Genomic DNA, 24,764 nt, shown 5'->3' with positions numbered 1-24,764 from the left:
ATCCTCATTCTTGTCACTTGGCGTCAATGGTCTTGAAGCATGCGTAAACTCAAGTTGGTGTAATTTATTGAAACCTCCAAACTCCAATTCCCAGACTCTTGATACTGTATACAAATGACGCCGTGTAAGGACTGCTCCATATTCTTACTAAAAGAGACTATTCTGAACGTATATGTTGGTGAACTTGGTTCGATACCAAGGGGTATGTATATGTATATGAATATGTATCGGCTCTTCGAGAAGATGCAAAAAAATAAAAGAGATTTATTCATCAGAGTGGGTGGGATACCCTAGATTCTTGTTAGCAATCGGGACAACTCAAACTGGACGGGTTGGACTTACACCATGAACAGGTTGCGATAATGGCATAGAGGCAGATCAGCAACCAGCCCTCTAGCCAATGACTCTTTCCATCGGCAATGAGATAGTTGGTGAGCAACACAGCCACAAACATGACAGCGACCTGGAACAAGTCAAAGCTGAGGTTCATGCTCTCCTCGCCCATGCCCCATCCAATGATGACCAGCAGTGGGATCAGGAACAGGGCAACCTGCATGCTCGAACCAACAGCAACACCAATGGCCAGGTCCATCTTGTCCTTGATGGCCACAGTCACGGCCGTGGCGTGCTCGGCAGCGTTTCCGACAATGGGGAGGAGGATCAGGCCGACAAACTCCTCCGAGACACCACCATCCTTTGTCACGGCGTCGATCGAGTCCACCATGAATTCAGCGCACAGGGCGATCAGGACGGTAGCAAAGGTGAGCGTAGCCACGGCGACCCAGAAGTGCAACTGCGGCTCCTCTTCTTCGTCCTCCTCACCCTCCAGTCTCTCAGGGTTCATGATCATCTCGGTCAGGCGCTCGTTCTCATCGCGACCAGCCATGCCGCCACCGACCAAGGCGCCGGGGACCATAAGCCCCTGACGGATACCGCTTGAGGCGGGACCACTGCGAGACCAGGGCTTCGCAGCAACCTTTTGGCTCTCCTCGGCGAAAACACTCTGGTGCGTCTTGAGCTGGAAGATGAGATAGGCGCCGTAGACAATAAGCAGAATAACGGCAGTGCCGCGGGAGAGATCAGCAACGGCCTTCACGGGGGTCTCGCTGGCCCAGTCAAAGACGGTAGGGACAATGACAGACGCGACAGCGAGGGCAAGCAGCGAAGCCGCTGTCTGAGCCACCGTCTCGTTGAAGTATTGCTGCTGTCTCCTCAAACCACCAAAGAAGAAGCAGAAGCCCATGACAAGCAGCAGGTTCGAGAGGATAGAGCCGACGAGCGAGGTCTGCACGATGATGACCTTTCCGTCCACAAGCGCGAGGATAGCAACGATGAGCTCGACGGCGTTGCCAAACGTGGCATTGATCAGACCACCCAGAACCTCACCGGTTCGCAGAGCAATCTCTTCGGTAGCGAAGCTGAGGATAGCGGCAAGGGGGATGATAGCGATAAAGTTGACGACGAAGACGGCGATGCGGTTGACGCTGTGGACGTAGTTGAGGGCGATACCGACGGGGGCAGCGACGAGGAGGATGTTGATCCACGAGTTGAGAAAGGTGCGCTGGAGCTGGTTCGCGACGGTAAAGGGCTCCTTGGGTTGGACATTGCGGAAGAGCTTGTTAGACTCTTGCTTCTGGAGCCTCTTTTTCCTCTCCTGGTAGTCAGCATTGTTGTTCGCGCTGTCATCAATGGCTCCTCGAGAGTCTTCGGGTTTTCTGTTTCGCAGGCTGCCGTCCCCTACGAGGGAGCGCTGAGAGACGGGAATGTCATCAACAGGAGAGCTTCCGCTTAGCCTCTCCCTGTCAGCATCGTCTCCTTCTCTGCTCCGCTTCGTCTCGGCCATGGTCTCCGCTGTAGACCATTCCCTCGCAGGCCCGCTGCGTCCAGGCTCTGTACTGGCGTGTGCCAACTTCTCGCCTAGATTGTCATTGTTCTGCTGTTGCTCGAGACGGCCGGCGTCCGAGAGAGCGCGTTCTCGACGATCCCAGGCGACATGACGGAAAGGATTCCAAGATTGGTCGGTGCTGCTACGGCTGAGCGTGTGCGCCTGGCGCTTAATGTTGAAGTGATTGACTGTGACCATTGACGCGGAGGGCGAGAAGATTAGTTAAAGGAACAGACGACAGGTGGATGATGCGTGATGGAGGAGGAAGAGGGAGCGAGTGGGTGTCGATCGAAGGAAGGATGGAAGGTGCAAGTGTAAAAGGATGAAAGTTCGGTGCTAGGAAAACTGGAACCATGATTCAGGGTCCTTACATGAAGACATCGCCAAGACTTGTTCTTGGGGATTCTGGCCCAAAAAAAAAGAGGATATGTTGCTTTCGGTTCCAATGCCAAGAGTCAAGAGCCAAGAGCCAAGAACTGGGGCACCCTTTTTGAATTCTTTTCGACGCCTTCAAGCCAAGTCAAAAGCCAGGTTTTTTGTTGATACATATAAATGAGGTCACCCACGGGTCCCTCCCTTATTTCCCTGGCGAGTGGCTAATTAACACGTCAAGGATGTAACAGGTTGCCTCCCCTTCATTGGATGCCACGAGTCCCAGAGGCCTCCTCCTGCCTTGAATCTTTTCCCTGAATCGAGTCTGGTCTAGGGCGCTTCGCGGCCTCTATCGACACTGCGCCATGATTCTTTGCTGGAATCAATTGCGAACTGCTGACGACGGCCATGATGCACTGCCAGCTGGTCTCTCACTGCGGTCAGCGAAGCGAGAGCGCCTAGGGGAAAGCTCATCATCGTCTCGACTAAAGCCCATCAAGTGATTTGCAGTCGTTGCTGGGGCCCTGACTGGGGATGGCTCCTTGACATGCCTGATCCCTGCAAGTTTGAATGCCAAGACGGCCAAGAAATGCCGAGAGATCTGCTGCTCATTTCTTGGCGATCTCCTTTAGGCTCTAGAACGTCACTTTTATGAATTTTATGCATCTTATCCTCCTTATGCCCATCCAACGCCCGTGTCTTATTCCCATCGCCAACGTCTCCCCTCTTCCCCGTCTTCTCCAACAAAGAAATGACCGTCATTTGACCTCACGCTGGATTCAAGCTTCACTCAGTCTAAACCATCTTTGGTCGTGTGCCTCTTAAGCTTAAGTAAATACATGGTACACACTTTTCATCGCTTCCCGTTAACTTGGCCTCAAAAAGGTGAGCTACATGATCCGTGGATATGAGCTCAGGTATCATCAAATCGCAAATCCCTGTTGAGCTCCGAAAACGCCCATTCTCCCTTGACTTGACTGCTTGATTCCAGTTCAAGATCCCTCCAGACCCCAATGGTGTATTCCCGACCTCGTCATCCCTGCAAAGCCACTGTACCGTCCATGCTTGCGTGCTAAATTCTCTCGCCTGCTGCAGAGTCAGTCCAGGCCGCTGTAAGAACGCCTCTCCATCACATCTCCGTCCGATGCACCGCTCAGAAAATCAGCCCAAATAATGCCATGCCCTAGTATCCCATGCCGAATGCCTTGCGCCTCGTTCTTTAAAACCAGTCCCCGTCAAGGTCCGCTTCAACATCGTGCTCGACGCTCTCTCGGTTCTTTCGAGGTCGGCCCCGTTTTCGAGGCTGTGAGCTCGACCGCGCCCGTTTCTTGCGTCCTCCTGGTGTCGACCCGCCCTTCCGCTTACGTCCTCTATCCGCCATCACATCGCCCTCCTCGTCCTCATCCGCGCTGGGCGTCGCCGGCTCCAGGTCCATCTCGCCAGCGTCTTCTGCCACCTTCAGGTCTTTGTCAACGTTGAGGAGCTCCACAAACGCCGAGCATGTTTTGATCATGTGCTCTTGGTCCTGGAGGCCCTTCATCAGAGATTCGATCTCGTCCCAGACCTTGTCTCCATGCACACCTTGCACCTTGACTGGAGACTTGTTCAGATCTTTGGCCAGTGCCTTGACCTTGGTGTCCTGTCGCTTGAGGCCCATGCCGAAAAGGCGACGAATAAATGTTCGCACCTCCCACATAGACAACAGGATAATTGCCGCTGTTGTAAGCTGTCGAAGACGGGCTGGCTCGACTGTCAACGCAAATGCTGGCGCTGGTGCAACTGATGGCTGGCCGTCAACAGGTGCCGAGACCGAAATGGAATCCGCTGTAGAAAACCCAGGGGGTCCATCTGGAGCCACCGGCGGCTGGTCGACATCCATCCGGACGTTGAACACTTCCGACTCAATGGCTTGAGCCACCGGGGCACCCGTGCTGGTTAGGATCTTCTCCATCGCGTTGACCGTGGTCTGCAGCTCTCCCATCGTTTGGTACTCGAAGTATGCCAGATTCTCAATGATGAATCGTGCATAGACCATCTGCGTTGGGATGTCGCCTGACATGTCCAGTTTGGCCAGTTCAAAGTCCACCTGTCCGCAGAGCTTGTCCAAGAAGCGCTGGCGGTTCTTCATCTTGCTTATCTTGAGCGTTTCCATCAAGTAGTGCAACTTGGACTGGAATGGGTTCGTGGTAGCGCCATGCGGCTCTCCAACAACATCTCGCTGGTAAGCAAAGGCGGACTGGACTGCCTTGACATATTCTCGTTCCAGCACTGTCTCGTGTTTCTCATGTAGAGACCGGTGCTCTTCCCACGCCAACTCGGCAATCTTGCGATTCGAAGACGTTTCGAGCGTTATCAGGGTCACGCCGGTTTCCTTGGGATGAGTCAAACCCTGTCGGTTGATGCTTCCCAGGACCTCCATAGCGAGAAACGCATGTTCATCCTGGCTTGAGAGCGCAATGCGCGTGATGTCCTTCAAGAATCTCTGCGTAGTGGCACTGGCCACATCATCATAGCTGGTTCCTCCCATGACAGTCAACTCCTTCTTCTTGCCTGATGGAGCTTGTCCTGCCGTCTCGGACCGCTTCTCCTCGATAATGAGGAATTCTCTGAATGATCTCAGGATCGCATTCTCAAGGCTGGGTACCTGCTCGTCAAAGACCTGCTGGAACGCCGTATAGACCTTGGGGATGACATAGTTGCGGGGCCAGGACTGACAAGCCAGCCCGATGGCGTCGAGGGCTGGTCTGCGGCTGTCCAGAGGCTGCGAAGGGGCGGTGAACGGTGCCAGTGTGTCGATAGCCAGTCTTGCGACTGAGCCCCCCGGCCATTTAGGGAATTTCTTCTTGAACGGTCCCGGGCAGTTGTCTAGGTCGCAGTGCTTTGCAATCATGCCAATGACGAGGCAGTATGCGTTGAGATATAGGCTGGTTTTTTCATCCAACTTGCCCATGCTGCGCAGACGTTGCAGTCCCGCAAGACTAGATGCCATGGCATTTGCCAGGGGCTCAAACACGTTGAGCAACTCGCAGACGACCAAGGTGCAGGCGATCAAATCATCCAGGGGTGCCCGCAAGTTGAGTTTGCCGACCGCACCCAGCAACAACTTGCGAACTTCCAGCAGAAAGTCGGAATGGACAGTCGAGAGTGTGGGAAGCACTCGCCGATAGATAACTGTCACACTTCGGAAAGCGGTCAACTCCTCGGGCTTGGCGAAGCTTGCCAGATGTGGCTTCAGGAGGCGGATTTGTTCAAAGTTGAAGAGCTTGGGGTCCGCATTAGCAAAGATCGTAAGCACGTTCAGCGCATCACGTCCAGAGGGGACGGTGGAATCGTCCGAGTCGAGGTTGTCAATGAGTCCAAACATGTTGGCCACGAGTTTGGAGCAGACAGAGAATGGTCCCTGTAGAGATTTGTCCTTTGGTCTGAGAATAGACCTAAAGACCTTGTCGAGTGTCTCAGACAGCATTCCCGAGTTGACTGTCTGTATCACGAGGGACACGTGCTCGGTGAGCGAGGTCTGGTAGACAGCGGTCCCATCGTCTCGATAGAAGGGGGCAAACCAAACCTCTTCGATAACTTGACGGGCAAGATCGCACACGCTTTCATCAGGATCGTGCACTCGGCGGAGCAAGCCGTTTGCAATCAAGCTTCGTAGAGCCCTGCTGTGATTGCGAAGGTAGATATCACGGGCAAGCTTCATGGCGCGCTTCCTCACACCGACGCCGGAGTCTTGAAAGCGGTTGACAACTACCTCTGTCAAAGCGTCTTCAAGGGCAGGCCGCATGGTCATGCAGTTGCCAAGCAAGCCGAGGGCAGAGTCTCGAACTTGTGTTGACGTGTCGCCAGCGCACTCCAAAATCTTGTTGAGAACGTTTGAATTGACGTCCAGGATTGACGGATCTGTCTCGAGCACCTGATTGACACTCTTCAAACTCTTGCTCCGCACTGTGGCTTGATCAGTTCCCATCGAACGGAGTAGAATGTTGAGGATCTTGTCATAGGCCTCGCAGAATGGCGATCGTAGCAAAATGATCGAGTAGGCGAGCTTGGCCTGATTCGCTGAGACAGACTTGAAGGTGTACTCGTTGACAAGCCAGCGACGATCCTCGATCATCATTCTCAGTCTGAATCCCAGGCGCCCGAGTTCCTCATCTCGCTCATCGTCGCTCTCTTGGTATGAGTCGTAACCGTTGTGAACCTGGGATGCCCAACCTGTAACCAGAAACGAGATGGCACTCAGTAGGTGAGGATCATCGTGGCACCGACCCTGAAGGGATTCGAGGGTTGCTCGATAGGGACCGGCCCAAGCGACAACTTGCTCCACCCGGGTCCTCTGCTCCCTGGCTTGAGTCGCAAGATCGGCAAGATAGCGAGATAGGTCATCCGCGTCATTGCCTTCGGAAGAGCTTACCAATCTCTTGACGTGAGATCGAAGTCGAGAGATTGCGGCACTGCAGCCACCCAACAACTCCAAAGCCATATTCTTTGCTGGGGCTGCCGTTTTTGGGCCTTCAAATTGCTGCACCATCATGAATACCAAAAGACGAAGAAGAAGCTCAGCTGACGGCCAATCAGGCAGGTCGAGGCAGGTGGTGAAGTCCTCGACAAAGAGATCAAGCAAGTTTCGATAGGGGGAATCGCCTGACTTGGTAGAGCTGATGGCACGCGAAACCATAAAGTTGATCACGTAGCTTGCATTGCGCTGCGCAGTGTCCAGGAGCGGAGCAACCGAAGTCTCGAGATCTTTAATAGAGACCGCATGCTGTCTCGCGCCTTGCTCCTCACTCTTAATCGAGGACACGAAGCGTTTGCTTTCAGGAGGAAGATTCTCGTCGTCGTCGTCTTCCTCTTCCTCGCCATTGATGTTTTGCATCAACTTGTTGCGATTGCGCTCGTTGCTGTTATTTACCCGTCCCGAGCTGGCTTGAACCAATCTCATGATCAGAGCCGAGACTGGCTGAATGCTGCCTCCATCAGAAAGCTTAAACTGCCGAGCACTCTGCTTACCGACTGGCAACTTCTCGAGAGAAGTAAGAATCTCGTCAATGATGCCTTGGCGCTGTTGGGGCTTGATCAGAAAGATTTGGCAGAGCATGTCCATCGCCACGGAGCGGAGTCCGTCGAATTTCTGAACACCAACAACGGAATCCTTTTCGAAATAGGCGTTGTCCATAAAGATAAGTCGCGATGCAGTGAACTCGAGCGAATTGATGACGGTGTCTGAAAGCTCAATCTTTGTGACGAGCTCTGCCAGCAAGGCGAAGAGCTTCTGGCAACCCAAGAAGATGGTCGCAATGGGCTTCTTGTTCTTGGAAAAGGCCTTGAAGGCAGTTGCAGCAGAGCCAGATGGACGGAGCTCCACCAACAGCATCACAATGTCTTCTGTGACCTTTCTGAAAATGTCGACACTTCGTTGAATGACGGTCTCCGAGTAGAGTTGCTTGTCGTCTCTACCCCCCGAGAGGATGCGAAGGCATGTTCGAGCTGACTTCAACATCGTCTCCACGTCTGCAAGCTGTTGCACCCAGGTGTTGACCTCTTCTTCGGACCAACTATCGTCAACTCGCATTTCCCAGTCTTCGACCTGCTTTAAGCTCGCTTCACTCAGCTTCATGATCTGCATCAAATGCTCGACCGGAACGCGGTCAAAGCATCTCAGAGAGATGGTCTTTTGAATTGCACCATGCATCTTCTGTTGCGTAGAGGCGGTCATAGCGACCTCTTGATCTTGAGACACCGAGACGATATGATCATAGCCGGGTTCCATCGAAAGCACTCTATGCACCGAGGTGAAGATTGAACGGACAAGCTTGTCGAGCGTGTCCAATGCCGCCTCGCTCCGTTGACGCTGGTCAAGACTCTCGCCAATCAAATCTTGGCTGTCGGAGTACTCTTGTTGGTTTCCTTTCCGCGCCGATAGACGATGTGGATCGTCTGGTCGCTCCTCCACTTCGAGATACTCATCACGGTTGATATTCGCGACGGGAAGTTCGATACGGAATGCTGGGTTCTGGCCAGCTTCAGGGGTGGGCTGAAGTGGTTTGGCCGACAGCTGTGGTTGCGTTTGCATCTGCTGCGGGTACTGTTGTGCTTGATGCAGATGTTGCGACTGAATAGGAGCAGGAACCTCTTGCTGGGTGAGGTTGCTGACATCAACGTACGCGGATGGATCGAACTGTCTCTTAGACGGTATGGCAACCTCGATCCTAACGGAGTTGGACCTATGGGCCTGAGAGTTTTGAGCCGGGTGCGAGGATTGAGGAGTAGTCGGCGCGTTAAGTGAGGTATGAGGCAGTTTGGGGGTCGGGTGAGCTTTCGGGTGTCCATTCGGTTGCTTCGATTCGGGTACGGTCGACTTTGACGCTTTGTAATAGGATCCTATGCCTACTTTCTCAACGATCGTCTTCGAAATCGGCGACAGGTCATCGATCAGACCCTTGCCGGTTGGCGGAGCTGAGGACGTTCTCGAGACGGCGCAAAACTTGCTGTTCATAGTCAGCATAGATATCAAAATGCGCGGCAGTTGTTCCCTTACTAGCGAGTTCTCTGGCCTGGCTTGATGTCCTGCAGAACATGGTCGACGACTTGCTTGACGTTTCGCGGCATATGGGGCTGCCCAGCGATCTCTCTGTTCAAGGTGTTGAACTCTTGGGCTTGGAACAAGTCGGATAAGGGCAACGAGACAGAGCCTGAGCCCAGAGTCGGATCGGGGATTATATCTGCACAAAGTGAGAAGGAGTTCGCTCAAGGATGATGTTGTGGTGGCTAACCGGAAATGAATGGGATAGTCGAGGTCTGTGGTGAATAAGGAAGCGACTCCTGTAGCGTGAATGGGCGCGAGATGGAAGGATTGGGGTTCGTAGTCCCCTGATGGGCAAACAGCCCATTTTGGGGGCCGCCATGGCTATTTGGCTGCATATTGTTCATCCTCGCACGGCTCGGGAAGGCGAATCATCACATAGTTCGCAGGGAAGAAGCAAACGGATGACGCTGCATCGATGGGTAGGTCGGGGCGAATTGGAGATATGCGCTGCAGGGCGCGAAATTGTTGAAGCAGACTTCAGGATTGTTCATTCGAGTGAGGTGCTGCCCCGGGTCGTGGTTTGTGCAAATGAATGTCGGTCAAAGCATTGTTGACCCGTTGAATAAAAGTAGCCGGCGAGGTTGAAGCCTGGGAAGCAACAGCCTCGCGAGCTTTCCTTAGATGTTGATTGACAGATAGTGGCCCGTGCGCCAGGCACGGGACCAGTCGGCGTTTGTTCCGTTGCGCGCCATCCGTCGCCTTGTCGTTATCAGTTTTTCCGAGAGACCCTCCCAGCTCCGTTTGAGCCTATGATGGCCAAGCCAATTTTTGTCTCCAAATTTGTCCGCCCTTCTTCGTCCATCTTGCGCTCCCCGAAATCCGTTTGAGCAAGCTCGACCCAGGGAAAAAACAATGGCGGCGATTGGAACCCTTGTCTTCTGTACCGACTGCGGTAATCTCCTGCCCGCGACCAAGGGCACGCAGAGAAACGTGTTGCGCTGCGAGTGCTGCGGTGCCGAGAATAAGGGTAAGTTTGCTTCCCAAGCTGCAGATTGATTGTCTTTTTGGCGGCATTTCTCACGCGTACTCGCAGATACCGGCTCCAAAGTTACTGTCACGCAAACAAAGCCCTCCGATTTCCCATCCTTTCTGAGACAGAAGCTGCAGTCGAGCGTGCAGGCCGTCGAGAAGCACAATCTGCAAACGGAGAGCACAGCGCATGAGAAATGCCCCAAGTGTGGCCGCGAGGAGGTCAAGTATACCACCGTGCAGCTGCGCAGTGCAGATGAAGGTTCCACGGTCATCTACAACTGCGAATGCGGAAACTCGTATGAAGAACCCAAACTTTTTTCTATTGGCTTTATTTTAACAGCTTTTTAGGTGGCATGAAAACAACTAGACACCATACTCGATCGAGCAAATTCATAAATCATGCAGCAGCTCCTCCGACCTCGGGAATCAAAGCATACTCCGTCTCTCCACCCTTTTCATAATCGGCGATATCGAGCGCGACGATGACACTCTCTCGAACCACCTTTTCCTTGTCATGGAGGAACCGCCTCAGGGTATCCTCGACGCCCTCCTCGTCACCAAGGCTACCCAGCGCCTCAGCCGCCTCGTGCCGAACCATGCTGGCCTCGTTGACATCGCTCAGCGCAGCAGTGAGGGAGGGGATGGAAGCAGGGTGCGACAGCTGGCCAAAAACAAAGGCAATCTCATGACGGAACAACGCCGACGAATCGGCGAAGCCCTTGGCAAGCTCGAGCACAGCAGGAACTGCTGTGGGCAGATCGGGAGGGGAGGCAAGATCGCGAAGGGCAAACATGGCACGGTACCGGATGAACAGAGGCGCGCTCGTGTCCATGAGCTTTCGGCCGAGCTCCGCGACCTCGGCCTTCTTGTCGGTTTCGGGCATTGGGGGCGCAGGGTCGATAGAAGAAAAGGCACTAGAACAAGATGTCAGGGGGAGGGTAACCTCATAACAGAATTTACAAACCTTGGGCGCAACTTCTCCTTTTGCCGTTCCTCCGAGTTCTCCCACTCAACGCGCTCAATGGCGATCTCGCACGTCTCAACAATGCTAATATCCTCCCCCTTGCGGTCACGGTACTCTCGGAGGATGTCCAGGTTGTCGGCCCAGCCCAGGGCACCCAGGGCCTCGGCAGCCTCATGACGGCACATGGGATCCTCCTTGAGATCGGCGAGAACCTCGCGGAGAGGCTTGACAGCAGCAGTGTTGCAGGTCTGACCGAGGCAGTAGGCAAGCTCGTGCTTCAGAAGGGCAGACGGCGAGGTGAAGCCAGCCGCGATGGCCTCGATAGCGGCAACCTTGACGTCCTCAGGGTTGATCTGGGTCACTGCCACGTGCTTGAGGGAGAAGAGAGCACGGAAACGGATGGGGAGAGGGGTATCCTCAGAGCAGAGGGATTCCCTCAGCTTGAGGACCGTCTCCATGGAGGTGGGCTTCTCGGCGTCGGACGACATTTTTCTTCTTTTTCAACGAGCGTCTGCGGTGATGGCGATCGCGGCGTCGGTTTAGGCTGCGGCTCTCTTCAGAAAATTGAAATTTCCAGCCGCGGGGCACTCGTCTTATCTTATCTGGCGGGGTGTGTGGGGTGGGGTTTGGCCATGGACATTGGATGGATGCAACGCGAAAAATCGCTGCGCAAAAAAGCAAAGTGTTATCAATCAGGGTCCAATTTCGGGCCTAACGGGGCGCCTAACAAGTCAATTTGCAAGGACGGTCGACTGATTCCGTGGCGATGTGGTATGAAATCAGGAGAGCCTATGGTGCTTTGCTGTGTGGGATTGCTCGACTGAACTGAGGGGAAGACCTCCTCCTCTCAATATCCCCGAGCTGTAAGAATTGACATTGCCTATAGGCAGCGATGGTATTCCGAGATCGTTCGACGCGGCATCATCCATCTCCGCATGCAGCTGAAGCGGTGGCGGCCAGAGCGGCTCGGAGATGGGACCTATAAGATGTGATTGAGCGAATTGGTGTGATCGCCGCGTCAGACGGGTGCATTTTCATGACAGATTCGAGCTTGGCATGCCGTACAAGTGTCTGAGGTCGAAACAGTCATCCTAAAGGCTGACAGCTCCATGTATCTTTATCAATGAAGGGTGATTACAGTTGAAAGAGAAGAGCTCATAACCCAGAAGTTGACCGACTGCGGAGCCAAAAAAGAAAAGTGGAACCACAACCTGACCCACGCAAAGGATCTATAAGTTGAAGCAAATCGCGCAGATCCCACTCAATTCGAATCGTTTCGAATTCATTGGTTTCGTGGTCTAACGGCTATGACTGCGGATTCTGATTCCGCCAGCGAGGGTTCGACTCCCTCCGAGACCTTTTCTTTTTGTTCATGGTGACGATCCGGATCTTTGAGTGTGAAGCCATCACGAACTATGCCCGTGCCAAGGTGTGGGGTATTACCACGAACAAGAAAATGTCTGCAACACCGGAAATGCGGCTATGGATGTCGAAAATGTTCTGGTCTATGCTTGAAGTGTTTCCATATATCTTACATTTTTCTTATTTTTTTACTGCATGGTAGTGTATCGTTATTTATCCTTCATGTTAGGCTCCGTTGTCGGCGATTGGGACCTTCAGGTTAGGTAGGAGACCTGACGCCGGTTCAGCTGCAAAAGAATGGCTTGAAAGAGTACGTTCGTAAAACTGAAAAGATCAATTAAAGCCTTTTCAAACTTGTCCTTTTGCTCTTATTCATCCCCATCCTCCTCCATTTGTTCGACAGTTGAATTCCTTGATAGGTATTTTGTCATTCAAGCCTGTCACTCCGCGGCGATAGTAGCGCAAACCATCATTCGACGCTTGCTAAGCAGCGAATCAGCGTGGACGCTTACTTACCCTACGTGATGAACCTCGACTCAAGTGTCTCTCGATCTCTCATCTGAACCATACACCCATCTCTCTATATCTTTCACCTAGAACATCCCTTGTTCAGTTCTTCTCACGCGGGTATTCCGAGCACACTCGTCGCACCTTCGCCTACTGCGCAGTGCATTAATAAGCTTCGGCGCTCATATCGCCACCCTCCCTCGTCACTCGACTCCTCACCAAACACAACTTCAGCGCAAAAATGTCACCTTCGCTCGAGGCGCCGGAGCCTGTGGAGGATGTCTTCGCAAACCCCATAAAGCAGAAGCCGCAGCTCGTCGCTCCGGAGCCCCAGCACTGCCCAGGTCCTGAGTCACAGCAGGCCGGCACAGCGGACTCGTGTGCTGGGTGCCCGAACCAGGCCATCTGCGCTTCGGCGCCCAAGGGTCCCGACCCGGACATTCCCATTATCTCAGCGCGCCTCGAGAATGTCAAGCACAAGATTCTCGTGCTGAGCGGCAAGGGCGGCGTGGGAAAGAGTACCTTTACGTCCCTGCTGGCGCACGCCTTTGCGACCAACCCGGATAGCACCGTGGGCATCATGGATACAGATATCTGCGGACCCAGCATCCCCAAGATGATGGGAGTGGAAGGAGAGACGGTACATGTCAGTGGTACGGGATGGTCACCGATCTGGGTCATGGACAATCTCTCCGTCATGAGCATTCAGTTCTTGCTACCGAACCGGGACGACGCCGTTATCTGGCGAGGCCCCAAGAAGAACGGTCTCATTAAACAGTTTCTCAAGGACGTGGAATGGGGCGACCTCGACTTCCTACTCGTGGATACACCACCGGGCACAAGCGACGAGCACCTCAGCGTTAACTCATTCCTTAAAGAGAGCGGCATCGACGGAGCTGTCATGGTCACCACACCGCAAGAGGTATCACTGCTGGATGTGCGCAAGGAGATTGACTTTTGTCGAAAGGCTGGCATCAGGGTATTGGGACTCGCGGAGAACATGAGCAGCTTCGTCTGCCCAAAGTGCTCCAACGCGAGCGAGATCTTCAAGGCGAGCACAGGAGGTGGACGGGCACTGGCAGAGGAGATGGGTATTCCCTTCCTGGGATCAGTACCTCTGGACCCAAGGATTAGGATGGCGTGTGATTACGGCGAGAGTTACTTCGACTCGTTCCCAGACAGCCCAGCTTGTATCGCGTTCCAAGGAGTGGTCAAGAATGTTGCCATGCAGTTGGGATTGGATACCCAGAGCGTGTTGCCGGACGAGTAGGCGACGGCTCTTATATAGTTACGTAGATTATGATATCGCTTATCTTCCATCTCTTGTTCTCTTGGCATATCAACCCGACTTGAGCTTGTCGGGGATCTCTTCCAAATCTTCGACGGATTCGATATCAATGATTCGTCCGGCCTCGCTCGTGTTTCGCATCAGCTCCTTGGCGCCGGCGTAGAGCATCCTCATCTCGGCGTTGCATGTAACGGGGAGGTAAAAGAGCAGCACGTATGGGACCGACAACCGTCCGTCACCCTAGGTCTGTCAGCATCGTATAGGTTGGTGTAGGCTCGATCGGGCGTACCATGGTAAGAGGGTAGCTCAGGAGGACGAAGCGCGGGGCGTGGTCGGGAAGGTCATCGCCGACTTCCTCGAGGGACTTGTAAACGACCTTGTCTTCATCTTGGCGGATCTCGTATGTGTGCTTGTCAATCATGTCTGGCGAGTCGGTGAGCTTGGGCATGCCATGGCGAGGCGGCAGAGGGACTGGCGCGGACAAGGAGACATACATACAAATAACAGCTTGAGGATCCTTGGCCCGTGAGGTAGTCAGTCGGAACTTGCGGAGGTGATCCTTGGTCTCCCCGGAGAAGGTGTACAGTCGCGATTCGGACGCCTGGACATGTGAGCTGGTGGGGGGTGAGGATGCAGGCGTAGGGGACATACCATGGTGACTGTACGTGGTCAAACAAACAAGGAACAAGGAACTGAAGCTATAACTGCTGCTATCGTTGAGCTCTAAGCTAAGACGAAGCTCTGGTAGCTATCACGAGATGGACTAGGGCAGTCAGTTGAGAGTCGCAAGTTGGACAACCCCGCCACAATTCGAACTCCGAGAGAAAGCCGCCCCCACTCTCCGTCCAGCGAGTAAACGTCATTTGCAAGCTCCATCTCCATCCCCAAACGGACGACATCCAACAAGGATCACGAGGGTCGAGGCTCCTGCGTGCGCTTTTTTGATTGAACATAAGAACTCGCGCATTTCTTATTCGTCCGTCCGTCAGTCCTTCATGTTCTCCCGCATCTCCCAGGTTGCAAGGCACCTCTCCTCCGCTCCCGTTGCTGTTACTGCTGCTCGCACTACTAGACGATTTGCATTTGGAAGCGTCATGGCTCCTATATCGGCGGATGAGCGCAATGCGCGCACCATTCAGACGGCGGCGTGCCTGATTATTGGCGATGAGGTCCTGGGTGGAAAGGTAGACAGTCCTTCTGTTGCTTCTACATGTGCTGTGCTAATACAAGATGTCTAGACTGTTGATGTGAGTGACTGACACAGCCTCAACCTTGAAATACAGGGATTGACCGAGTAGACCAACTCTGCTTATTTCGCAAAATGGTGCTTCTCTCTTGGAATTGTAAGTCACAAGGATGCGTGATACAACCAAGAGCTAACCTGTCGCAGAGCCTCAAGCGAATCGAGGTTATTGAGGACGATGAGAGTGAGATCGTAGAGGCCGTTCGAAGAATGAGCGATCGTTATGACTTTATCGTCACAAGGTTAGCACTCACGCCCATCAATGTTACGATGAATAGCTAACGTGTACAGTGGCGGAATTGGTCCTACGTAAGACAACAGCCCCCAATCGTGGTTTCTCACTAACTGTCTAGTCACGACGACATCACCTATCAGTCCATTGCCAAGGCCTTTAACTTGCCTTTAAAGCTCCACCAGGAGACCTTCGAGAAGATGAAGCTGCTCTCCAAGCCTCACCCCAACCAGCCCAACTTTGACTGGGACGTTGACTCGCCCGCTAGAAAGGCAAAGCTTCGCATGGCTGAACTGCCAACCGACGAGTCTCGAGATTTGAAGCAGCAGGCTCTTTTCCCTCATGAGGACATGTGGGTTCCCGTTGCTGTCGTTAATGGCAATGTCCACATATTACCTGGTATCCCAAAGCTTTGTGAGTAACCCAATGATGTAAATTTGGGCATCAATGGTCACAGGAGGTGGATAAGGCCGTCAATTGAAGAAAAATCGTTCTCTTTGGTGGTGTGGCTGTGACAACCTATGTGTCACCAATGATGCCTTTTTCATGCATCACCAATACCCCATTCCTCTGCATACTAACCAGAAACAGTCACGAAGCTTCTCGAGGGATTGAAGCCATATATTCTGCCAAGGCTCGTGGATCCCGAGGGTACAGGAACACATAGAATTCTGTTCTCAACCCCTCTTCCTGAGAGTGGCGTGGCCGATTTCCTCACGACACTGGCCGCCAAGGTTGAGCCTAAGGGTATCAAGGTCGGAAGTTATCCTCGCTGGGGCAAGAAGCACAACACGGTCACTCTTGTTGGAAGGTGAGTATCCAAGCGAACTCGTGCTGGGCCATGCTGACGAGAAACAGGGACCAGGATTACCTCGAGAGTCTGGTTGCCGAAGTCGAGGCCGGCATCAAGGGTCTAAGGATTACCGCCGAAGGCGAAAATAGCGAGGAAGAGTCCACGAAGGAGCCAGCAAAGGCAACCCAAGATGCGACCAAGGACACTGCAGAGCCTACAAAGGAGCCATGAGACAGGTTGCATAATCACATCATAATGGATACGCTGGTTGACAAGTGATCGTTGCTCTTGGTTGTAGTTGTGTCAATATAGGAGGACGGCAATGCGTCGCCATTGGATAGATCATGTAGTGTATACATATCTTGAATATAGATGGGTTAGAGCTGATATCCATCTACTCCCACGTCTGTTTATACGCCCCTGTCTCCAGGGTTGATTTGGGATGTCCGCTTAGGTACCCTAGGCGTTGCAGGAATATCCCAGAACCTGGTCCTCTGGATAGGTATGGCCATGGGAGCGGCTGACTGGGCGCTGATCTTGACGATTTTGATATGTCTGAGCTGCATCGCCCCTGCGGGCCGCAGCTAGTGAGGGGTTTTCGAAGGAAAAGCAAGACTGTTAATGGTCGTGTCCCAGCCGACCTTTGCAGGTGCCAGTTGACGGCCTGTTAATATAGTCAATGTAATAAAACAAAGCCCACCGACAGTCAGCATCTGCACCGGCGCACATTGCATATTCTGACATGACCGGAGCAAGGCCGGAAGGACTCGCCCAGTTTAGGCGACGTTGAGGCCGATCTGCACACCTGAGCAACCGAGAAGACATGGAAGCGGATGTGAGTCTCATTTCCCAGGGCCGGAACGTGGTAGCGAGCGACCTGGACAAGCCTGCTTCCGGCAAAGCACACAATCCATCATACGATTTGAAGCAGAAGAGGGGCTGGTCGACTTTCTTGCATTGCAGATCCCCCAGGAGGAGCATTGAATCCGAGACGCATCGGCGCGGGAAGCTAGGGGCTGGCTCGAGCAGCATGGAATGGCACGTCGTGGGTTCAAGACTGACTCGAGCTCTCTCCTCCCAGCCCAAAGTTGCAAAAGGGCTAGAACGAACCTGGGGTGCGTTATCGACCAGGGGTAGCAGTGGACAAGGCGGAGGTGGGGACTTGGCGAGCAGAGCAAATCACGGTGGTGGTAGCAAAGCTCGTGACATGATCGGCGCCGAGGTCAAAAGGTTAGAGCTCAAACCGGACCTGAGGGAGATTGAAACATGACATGACGAGCGCCTTGGCGTGTAAAGCTAGACGCGAGGGCAATCTAAATACCGAGAAAAAGGGGCTGCTGAAGGGCGTGGCATCGTGGATATCGCTACCAGTCCAGAAAGGAGCCTAGAATGGTGGAGACATGCTCCATAGGACGTCATGTTCTAGAAGGCTTAACGAGAGGCTTGAGAGCTTGGGTGTCAGTGTCTAGGTTAGTTTCGAGGCGTAGTTTGTGGTGCCTGGGAGGCATGCAGAAGTCAGCTGGGAGCTGAATGGTGGAGCAAGTAGAAGCATAATACACATGAACATTGCGCTCTTGTTCGATCATCGATGGCACTGCTGACAAGGCAATGATGTAGATGTATGTTCCGTGGTGGAAGGTGTTTTCTGAATCGACCAAATGGGAGCTTTGAGAGCTCAAGTAGAGCTTGTTCCCTGTATCACGTGAGCACACGCCCGCTTCTAGAACTCACATCCAGGCCACAAGTTGGAACTCTTCCTTCAAGCATCATTCCATCATAAAAACCACATACCTGCGCAAACAGAAAACTACGGCCATATTGCCAAGCAGGAGAGCAGAATTAGCATATGAGAGACTCAGAGCAGTTCTCTCACACCACCAGTCTTTTGGGACTAATACAGTGGTTGATTGTTTTCTGCAAGTGGACGTATTTACCTACCCGTGAGGGTTTGGGGTGGTCAGACGGTAGACGTTCATACCAAGCATGAGAAATAGTAAGGTCTCGTGAGTTTGGTTTGCCGTTGCCGATATTCCTCTGGAAAGCCCTATGGACGTTGTGTCCTGACACCCGTGTGCGATACGCGACCGGAAGCCATGGTTCGATCCTGATTATTCTGTTGGGGGACGATGCTTCAACTTTCTCCCATGGTTGGTTCTAGTGGCTTGTTCTATCTGAGCAATAGATACTACTGACAGTCGCGTGCCAGACCAGGCTGTCAACACATCCGACCGTACTCCGTAGAATGCTACGATTTGGCACACCACACCCACAACCAAGCAACGAACCACAGCTAGTTTACTCGACTCGTGGCCTCGCTACATGACTTTTGACAACGATCTTGAGTTTCGGTAAAACGAAGGAGATGTTTCGGCCAACCGCCTCTGGTGGTTCTCGGCGAAGATCGCCCTAGCCCTCTTCTTTGACCGAGAAAGCGCATCGTGCCGAAAGTCCAAGCCAATGCTTGTTTTCGTAGCACTGTAGTTGAACAGGGTCCCCATTCGCTTATCATGTGTTGTGAAGAGGCTATGTGATTGGCGATTGCATTGGCTGCTGGATCTCTCTGCGAAACTGTGGTTCTGTGTAGACGTTGGATGTTACGCTGTGCCTCAAGAGTCAACTCTGACTACCTATGCCGTACAAACCCAATTTCTTAGCAATAATTGTTATGACAGAACAAATGCACAATCATTGCAATCAGTGAATATCAGATCTTTCGATAAGTTGTCTGGACTTGATAATCTAGTTGTCTTTAAGAGATAACAATATCATTGTCTTGTCACAGATCAACCAGATCCCACCTTGGGTGTACCGGGCCTCACACCAGCTGAAGCAACCCAAACGGGCATTCCGTCAAATCAGGCCCCCCAGAAACGCCTCCTGCATCTGCATCGTTAGCCTTGTCACTCGTATCAAGACGCAATGACCGTGATATCCTGTGATGGGTGCGATCTCTGTTGCATTTTTGGTGATGAGATCTGGCTCACCATCCCCGTCACCCGTGCATCTGTCGCCATCCATCCATCCACCCGCCCTAACCCCCACCCGGCACCTTTTGAGCACATCCTCGCATCTTCAACAGCCTCAAACGCGCCGGCGCCAATGGCACAACGTGGTGGATGTGCGCCGGCACCTAGGGCGGCGGCCACTGTGACGCTGTAGCCCTGCATGGACGATGCGATGGTGCTGGGCTGGTGCAGGCCGTCGTGGGGTGTGGAGTCGTGTAGCAGCCAGGGAGCATGGTGGCAGGGGGAAAGCTCTCCGAGAGGATGGGTGGGCATGTGTCTGTCTGTCTGGGATGACAACGACGGATGCCGCAGAAGTGGTGAGACTTTGTTTCTGTCCTGAGCCCCTTCTTCCCTTTCAACGAGATGAACCGGTGAATGGGGAGCCGGGACAAGAGATGCAGGCCCTGATGGGCCTCGGTAATGGTTGGCCCTGTCTCTATGCGGTTGAGGCAGTTGATGCATAAAATGGTTGAGGGGGTTGCGTCTTGTTAGACTAGCTAGTACCTATCGTCAAGGCAGGTTGCTTTTGGTCATGCAATTGCGTCGCACCTTGAGAGTTGAGACGTAATGACAACTGAGCCATCAAATGCGCCGTCATGATAGTGCACAGTAACTGTATCTGTATCTGTTAGCATACGGCGGGTATAAGCATACCTCCCAGGCACGTACGATAACGACGCAAAGACGTTATCAGGAGCCTGGGGATGCCAAGTCGAGTCTCGCCCAACCCACCAACCTCAAATCAATTCTAGGGTGGAACTCGGCGACACAAGAGATGAGAGACGGCGTTCAACAGGACCCTGATCCCTGGGCCCTGGACTTGGCCTACGGGACTAGGCTGTTTAAGAGCAAGCTACAGTAGCATCGGAGCTTGTCCCAACTCCTCACCCCCTTCCCCAGGTCCAGGTCCAGGGGCATGGAGACGGAAAAGATGTTGGAACCGTTGCGAGGGCGGGACGGAGAGACAAAGGGACCGGTGAGATGGGAAAGGGCAGAGACAAGAAGCGAGACAGGCTATCTATCACATGAGGCGAGAGTGATGAGGGCCATTTATGATGGGAACGACCGGCCGAGAAAGGCTTTCTCAGTGCTGCTGTTGGTTGACTGGTGATACAAGGCGCGGCTCACTTTGGTTGTACTGGCGCTTGGGCCATGGAGAAGTGCACCCCATTGGATGGCGAGACGGCCGAGGTGACGGTGATGGGCGAGTTGGTGATGGCGATTGGGTTCCCCGAATGGGTCGGTTTAGATGTGAACCCTCGGTGATCACTGCATCTTGTAGGTGAGGTGATTAATGAGCCATACATGCTCAGGTCAATAACCAGCTGATTTAACGACTGGGAATGTAAACTAAAGAAACAAAAGATGGAGAAGAGAGGAGCGGCAGTCGTGAAGAATTCTGTAACAAGCGGGATTCCTCATTTCCAAAAAGTCGTGGAGGCTCTGGACGGATGGAGTAAGTTGACGATCGATGCCAGGGCCATTGCTCAAGTGAAAAAGGCCGGGGTCAGGACCGGCGTCGTTCGGAGGTGTTTCCGCAGTCCATGCACGACGAACGATGGATGGATGGACGACAACGACTTCACCACCACCTGCCTCGCTCGACGAAGAGGAGAATAATATTAAGATAAAGGGATCAACTAATTTCTAGGGATTATTCGGCCAAATGGTCAAGTAACAGTAGCCGTTGAGCTCTCATCAGTGACGGGCCTCTAGACCGGAGGTCGGAGTTGTGATGAATCAAGGTGAAAGAGACCCTGGCAGGCAATCAATCCATCCATCCATCCAATTCCCCCTTTTCTGCCCACTTCTGCTGCCACCCCCTCCCCAGTCGGCGTATAATACAAAATGTTACTCGACTCTGCTACAGTAGCGAGAGGAGAGCCATTGTTTGTTCAGTTGGCCGCAGCACGCACTCTTTGCTGCGGGAGCACAAGCAGCAGCAGCAGGAAATGGGGGTCACCAAGATATACGGTGAGAGGCCGCTTATACATCCATACATACATATAGGATGGAAACAAACGGACGGGGAACGAACAAGTACGAGGCCAGCGCGGACCGTACCTTAACGCTGTGCGAGACGTGCAGCAGAACAATGCAGAATGGATGGAAGCATCCACAGGAGAAAGAAGCACAGCACGCTACAGTGCGAGTACCATTGGCAGAGCAGACGCAGCCAGCCGCTGCCCTTGCAGAAAAACTGCATGGAGGCCAGCAACGAAAGAATCTCTGACCACGGCAGGGGATTGATTGATTCGATTTGACTGGCCCCCCCAAAGCGTTCTGCTCAACAGCGTGCTCGCAAGGGCCCCAGTCTTGACGTCCATCCGTCCATCCATTCAGAGAGAGAGCCAAGCTTGACCCGCAGAGTCTCTCTCCCACGCCCCCCTCCCCCCCCTTCACCAACCTCTTCTGCAAGTCGACCATCCATCCGTCCACTGGGAGAGCTTGCTGAGAAGCCACTGAAAGTCGTCGATTGATGGCCAGCAGCAGCAGCCCACCAGGGCCAGGGAGGAAAAAAAAAAAAGACCAACCTCTATTCGCCGCTGTCGGGCATGATCAGTCCAGCTTCTCTCCCCATCATGAGTCGAAGAAAAGTCGGAGGCCACCGGACAGTATGTTTTCCCAGGTTTCTTTTCTGTCTTGTCCGTTCATCGATAAGGTTGGCCTCGGCTTTGAAATTCTTGGTCCCCCAGGCGAACAGACGGCGACATGGTCCAGAACTCGCCCCCGTTCCGTCGTCGGATCCAGTTCATTTTCGTCCAAGCAAAGCTGGGCTGGTGCTGGTGCTGGTCCAAGCCAGAGCTCGCCGGCACCCAGCCAATCCCGCCGTCCAGGCGGCTGGCTCTTCCAGCCACTCTCCCTGCGTCGGTGCTAGATGCTGTTGATTTCTCATCGAGAGGCTTTATTTCAGTTGTGTAGTCGGCGCCGCAGGGCTTGTGGGAGGGCAGCTGGACGCGGATGATAGGTGCTTGCGCGCCTCGCACTAAAAGGAGCGACGGGAGAATGCTTTCCCCCATGTCTCAAACGGGTAATGTCCAGAGTCCGCGGGAATCATCACGGCATCCTACAGCACAGTAGAGCACACACACACATAGCTCATGAAGCCATGAAAGAACCTCTTCTTTCGCAGACCGCCGCGCCGCCCCCCCTTCGACTATCGTCCCCTTGAGCAGCCCGTAGAGGCTGGGCTTTATCGACCCTAGTGACCAATCCGGCCGTGCTTCCAGTGGCCTAGCGGTCCCAGCATCCACTGACAGGACGGGACGGGAAGTCTCCAGTGATGGCCGGACTCCGCGCACCCATCCATCCAATCCATCTCAGCGCCCGGGAGCGCCCAGTAACATTGGCCGTGGGCGAGCACTGAGCACGACTGGGCTCGTTCAGTTGAGGACGAGCAGGCCAGCCCGGTCGCGAGAAATCGGTCCCGTTTGCTCCTGGAAGGCGGCGGATACTGTTCTGCTGGGGCTCTACCTACCTACGTTGCGGTTGTTGACCTTGAAGTACCTGATACCTGATGAGGTGGCTCTACTCACAGTCCAAATGTGCTGCAAACTCCCCAGCGGGCGCTGTAAATGTCCAAATGGTCTCCGGGTCACAGGTACCTTGCCTTAGCCTTGGAAGCCTCCACTCCAGCAAGCAAACTGCTCCAGACCCAAGCCAATCCCAGGGCTTCGCAGCTTGTACACGGTACACACCTCTGGTTCCCAATCCACGCCCCCCTTCCCTTCCATGGATGGATGCTTTCTTTCCCTGCCCTGCACACCCTGGCTGGTCCTGTCCTCCACCTTTCGACCCTTTCCCCTTTCAGGCTTCTTCCCCTTCTCTTCTCTCTGCTCTGCGACAGTACGTACCATACTGCCGACTGTCGACTCCCTCTGCTTTGGCCTTTTTTCTCGAACCTTTTGGCCCTTTCCGTATCTTCGTCGCCTCTTTCTTCTCCTCTCCCCCACAAGCACAAGCACCTGCAGCCAAAGCCAGAGTCTGCCCGACCCAGCGGCAAAGCATTCATTCTCTCTTCCTTTGTTCCTCTCATCGGCCATCCCGCGCAAACGACGACTCTTCTGCCTTCCAGTCCTTTGACTTGACTCTGCTTCCCTTCACTCCCCGCCGGACCAGACCAGACTCTCCCCACCGTCCCGTCTGTCTGTCCCTTCTCTCCCGACTCTTCGTCGCCCGCCTCTGAATCCATCCGACGGCCCTGCGACGACGATTCAGCCTCCCTGCGCGCGTTAGATTTCCATCCCATCGCCCTGCGAGTGAAGGCTTCTATAGAGAGAGCTCCTCAAACATCAAGACACAATGGCTGCGAACACAAAGGTACGACACGACCGACACCCACAGGTAGCGAGCAGCTCTGGTGCACCTGGGAACCTGCTTGTTTGCGGGTCCCGTGCCGGCTGTTTACTGCTGCCCCTTGATGCCATCACCCTCATGTCGCTAACCATCTCGCCGCGCTGCAGTTCCTACGAGAGTACAAGCTCGTCGTTGTTGGAGGAGGAGGTGTCGGTAAATCATGCTTGACCATTCAGTTGATTCAGAGCCATTTCGTCGACGAGTATGATCCTACAATCGAAGGTTGGTTGGACACGTGCCCCTGCCATCTGCAACCACCCGTAACCGTCTATGCTAACGCGTTGAACTCAACAGACTCGTACCGAAAGCAGTGCGTCATCGATGAAGAGGTTGCCCTGCTCGACGTCCTCGATACCGCCGGCCAGGAAGAGTATAGCGCCATGCGAGAGCAGTATATGCGAACCGGAGAGGGTTTCCTACTAGTCTATTCCATTACTTCGCGACAGAGCTTTGAGGAAATTACCACCTTCCAGCAACAGATTCTGCGAGTCAAGGATAAGGACTATTTCCCCATGGTCGTTGTTGGCAACAAGTGCGATTTGGAGGGCGACCGAGACGTGTCACGACAAGGTATGCAGCATCACAGGCGCTCGCTTCCCTGGCGACACACTAACAGATTTTGCAGAGGGTGAGGCGCTGGCAAGGTCATTCGGCTGCAAGTTCATTGAGACGTCGGCCAAGTCTCGCATCAACGTTGACAAGGCCTTTTTCGATATCGTGCGAGAAATCCGGAGATACAACCGCGAGATGCAAGGCTACTCGACCGGCAGCGGCGGCACCGCAGGCGCAAACGGCCCACCCAAGCCCATGGATATGGACAACGGCGAGCAAGAGGCTGGATGCTGCGCCAAGTGCGTGCTCATGTAAAGAGGAATGATATGAGAAGGCGATGGAGTGGAGGACAGATTATATCTCGAGACGCGACAGGCAGTGTGGTGGACGGGCGAACATCTGCCATGTCGGGGCTCTGTCGAATCCGCGCGACACGATGCAAGGATGCAACACGGCCAGCAGACTTCGGAGGGGCATGGAGATGAAAAATGTCGATGGCATGGGATTGGGGAGTCGGGTTCTGGGCTCAGGCACACACGCCCGCGCATGCCTGAACTGGACGCAGCCTACGGACGGGGATGCCTAGCGGCGATATACGAGGCCAAGGAGCCCGGTAAGCCCACGACATGTCATGTCTACGTGAGTGAACA

General features: G+C 53.7%; 8 protein-coding genes and 1 non-coding gene across 9 annotated transcripts; 5 read left to right on the top strand and 4 right to left on the bottom strand.

The window, feature by feature from the left end:
- Nucleotides 1–264: 264 nt before the first annotated feature.
- Nucleotides 265–2,083, bottom strand: LRP88_13658 (Sodium/calcium exchanger protein-domain-containing protein; the record flags this gene model as incomplete). The annotated part of the gene is made up of 2 exons (XM_083250016.1): nt 265–290; nt 343–2,083. The coding sequence occupies 2 exons, from the start codon at nt 2,081–2,083 to the stop codon at nt 265–267; spliced, it is 1,767 nt and encodes a 588-aa protein (XP_083094350.1).
- Nucleotides 2,084–3,476: 1,393 nt separating this feature from the next.
- On the bottom strand, nt 3,477–9,175 carry LRP88_13657 (cohesin-loading factor complex subunit SCC2 domain-containing protein; the record flags this gene model as incomplete). Its single annotated transcript, XM_083250015.1, has 3 exons — nt 3,477–8,742; nt 8,793–8,976; nt 9,028–9,175. 3 exons carry the CDS (start codon nt 9,173–9,175, stop codon nt 3,477–3,479), a joined length of 5,598 nt encoding a protein of 1,865 aa, XP_083094349.1.
- Nucleotides 9,176–9,692: 517 nt separating this feature from the next.
- On the top strand, nt 9,693–10,160 carry LRP88_13656 (DNA-directed RNA polymerase I core subunit RPA12; the record flags this gene model as incomplete). Its single annotated transcript, XM_083250014.1, has 2 exons — nt 9,693–9,807; nt 9,874–10,160. The coding sequence occupies 2 exons, from the start codon at nt 9,693–9,695 to the stop codon at nt 10,158–10,160; spliced, it is 402 nt and encodes a 133-aa protein (XP_083094348.1).
- A 49-nt stretch (nt 10,161–10,209) lies between these two features.
- Nucleotides 10,210–11,234, bottom strand: LRP88_13655 (deoxyhypusine monooxygenase; the record flags this gene model as incomplete). The annotated part of the gene is made up of 2 exons (XM_083250013.1): nt 10,210–10,726; nt 10,777–11,234. The coding sequence occupies 2 exons, from the start codon at nt 11,232–11,234 to the stop codon at nt 10,210–10,212; spliced, it is 975 nt and encodes a 324-aa protein (XP_083094347.1).
- An 829-nt stretch (nt 11,235–12,063) lies between these two features.
- Nucleotides 12,064–12,135, top strand: LRP88_13654. The gene has a single exon. It is a non-coding gene; the product is annotated as a tRNA-Gln (tRNA).
- A 751-nt stretch (nt 12,136–12,886) lies between these two features.
- Nucleotides 12,887–13,915, top strand: LRP88_13653 (Fe-S cluster-binding ATPase; the record flags this gene model as incomplete). Its single annotated transcript, XM_083250012.1, has 1 exon — nt 12,887–13,915. One exon carries the CDS (start codon nt 12,887–12,889, stop codon nt 13,913–13,915), a length of 1,029 nt encoding a protein of 342 aa, XP_083094346.1.
- A 69-nt stretch (nt 13,916–13,984) lies between these two features.
- On the bottom strand, nt 13,985–14,587 carry LRP88_13652 (glia maturation factor; the record flags this gene model as incomplete). The annotated part of the gene is made up of 3 exons (XM_083250011.1): nt 13,985–14,173; nt 14,223–14,534; nt 14,585–14,587. The coding sequence occupies 3 exons, from the start codon at nt 14,585–14,587 to the stop codon at nt 13,985–13,987; spliced, it is 504 nt and encodes a 167-aa protein (XP_083094345.1).
- A 341-nt stretch (nt 14,588–14,928) lies between these two features.
- On the top strand, nt 14,929–16,432 carry LRP88_13651 (flavin adenine dinucleotide pyrophosphatase; the record flags this gene model as incomplete). The annotated part of the gene is made up of 7 exons (XM_083250010.1): nt 14,929–15,117; nt 15,172–15,180; nt 15,232–15,276; nt 15,324–15,418; nt 15,530–15,822; nt 16,000–16,219; nt 16,267–16,432. The coding sequence occupies 7 exons, from the start codon at nt 14,929–14,931 to the stop codon at nt 16,430–16,432; spliced, it is 1,017 nt and encodes a 338-aa protein (XP_083094344.1).
- A 7,076-nt stretch (nt 16,433–23,508) lies between these two features.
- LRP88_13650 (ras family-domain-containing protein) lies at nt 23,509–24,429 on the top strand (the record flags this gene model as incomplete). The annotated part of the gene is made up of 4 exons (XM_083250009.1): nt 23,509–23,526; nt 23,670–23,784; nt 23,857–24,132; nt 24,188–24,429. The coding sequence occupies 4 exons, from the start codon at nt 23,509–23,511 to the stop codon at nt 24,427–24,429; spliced, it is 651 nt and encodes a 216-aa protein (XP_083094343.1).
- Nucleotides 24,430–24,764: the final 335 nt, after the last annotated feature.

The sequence above is a fragment of the Fusarium phalaenopsidis genome (genome assembly GCF_050370095.1).
Source record: "Fusarium phalaenopsidis strain FUZ10S chromosome Unknown contig_32332, whole genome shotgun sequence".
Taxonomy (NCBI): domain Eukaryota; kingdom Fungi; phylum Ascomycota; class Sordariomycetes; order Hypocreales; family Nectriaceae; genus Fusarium; species Fusarium phalaenopsidis.
This window is presented reverse-complemented; position numbering and strand designations above follow the sequence as displayed.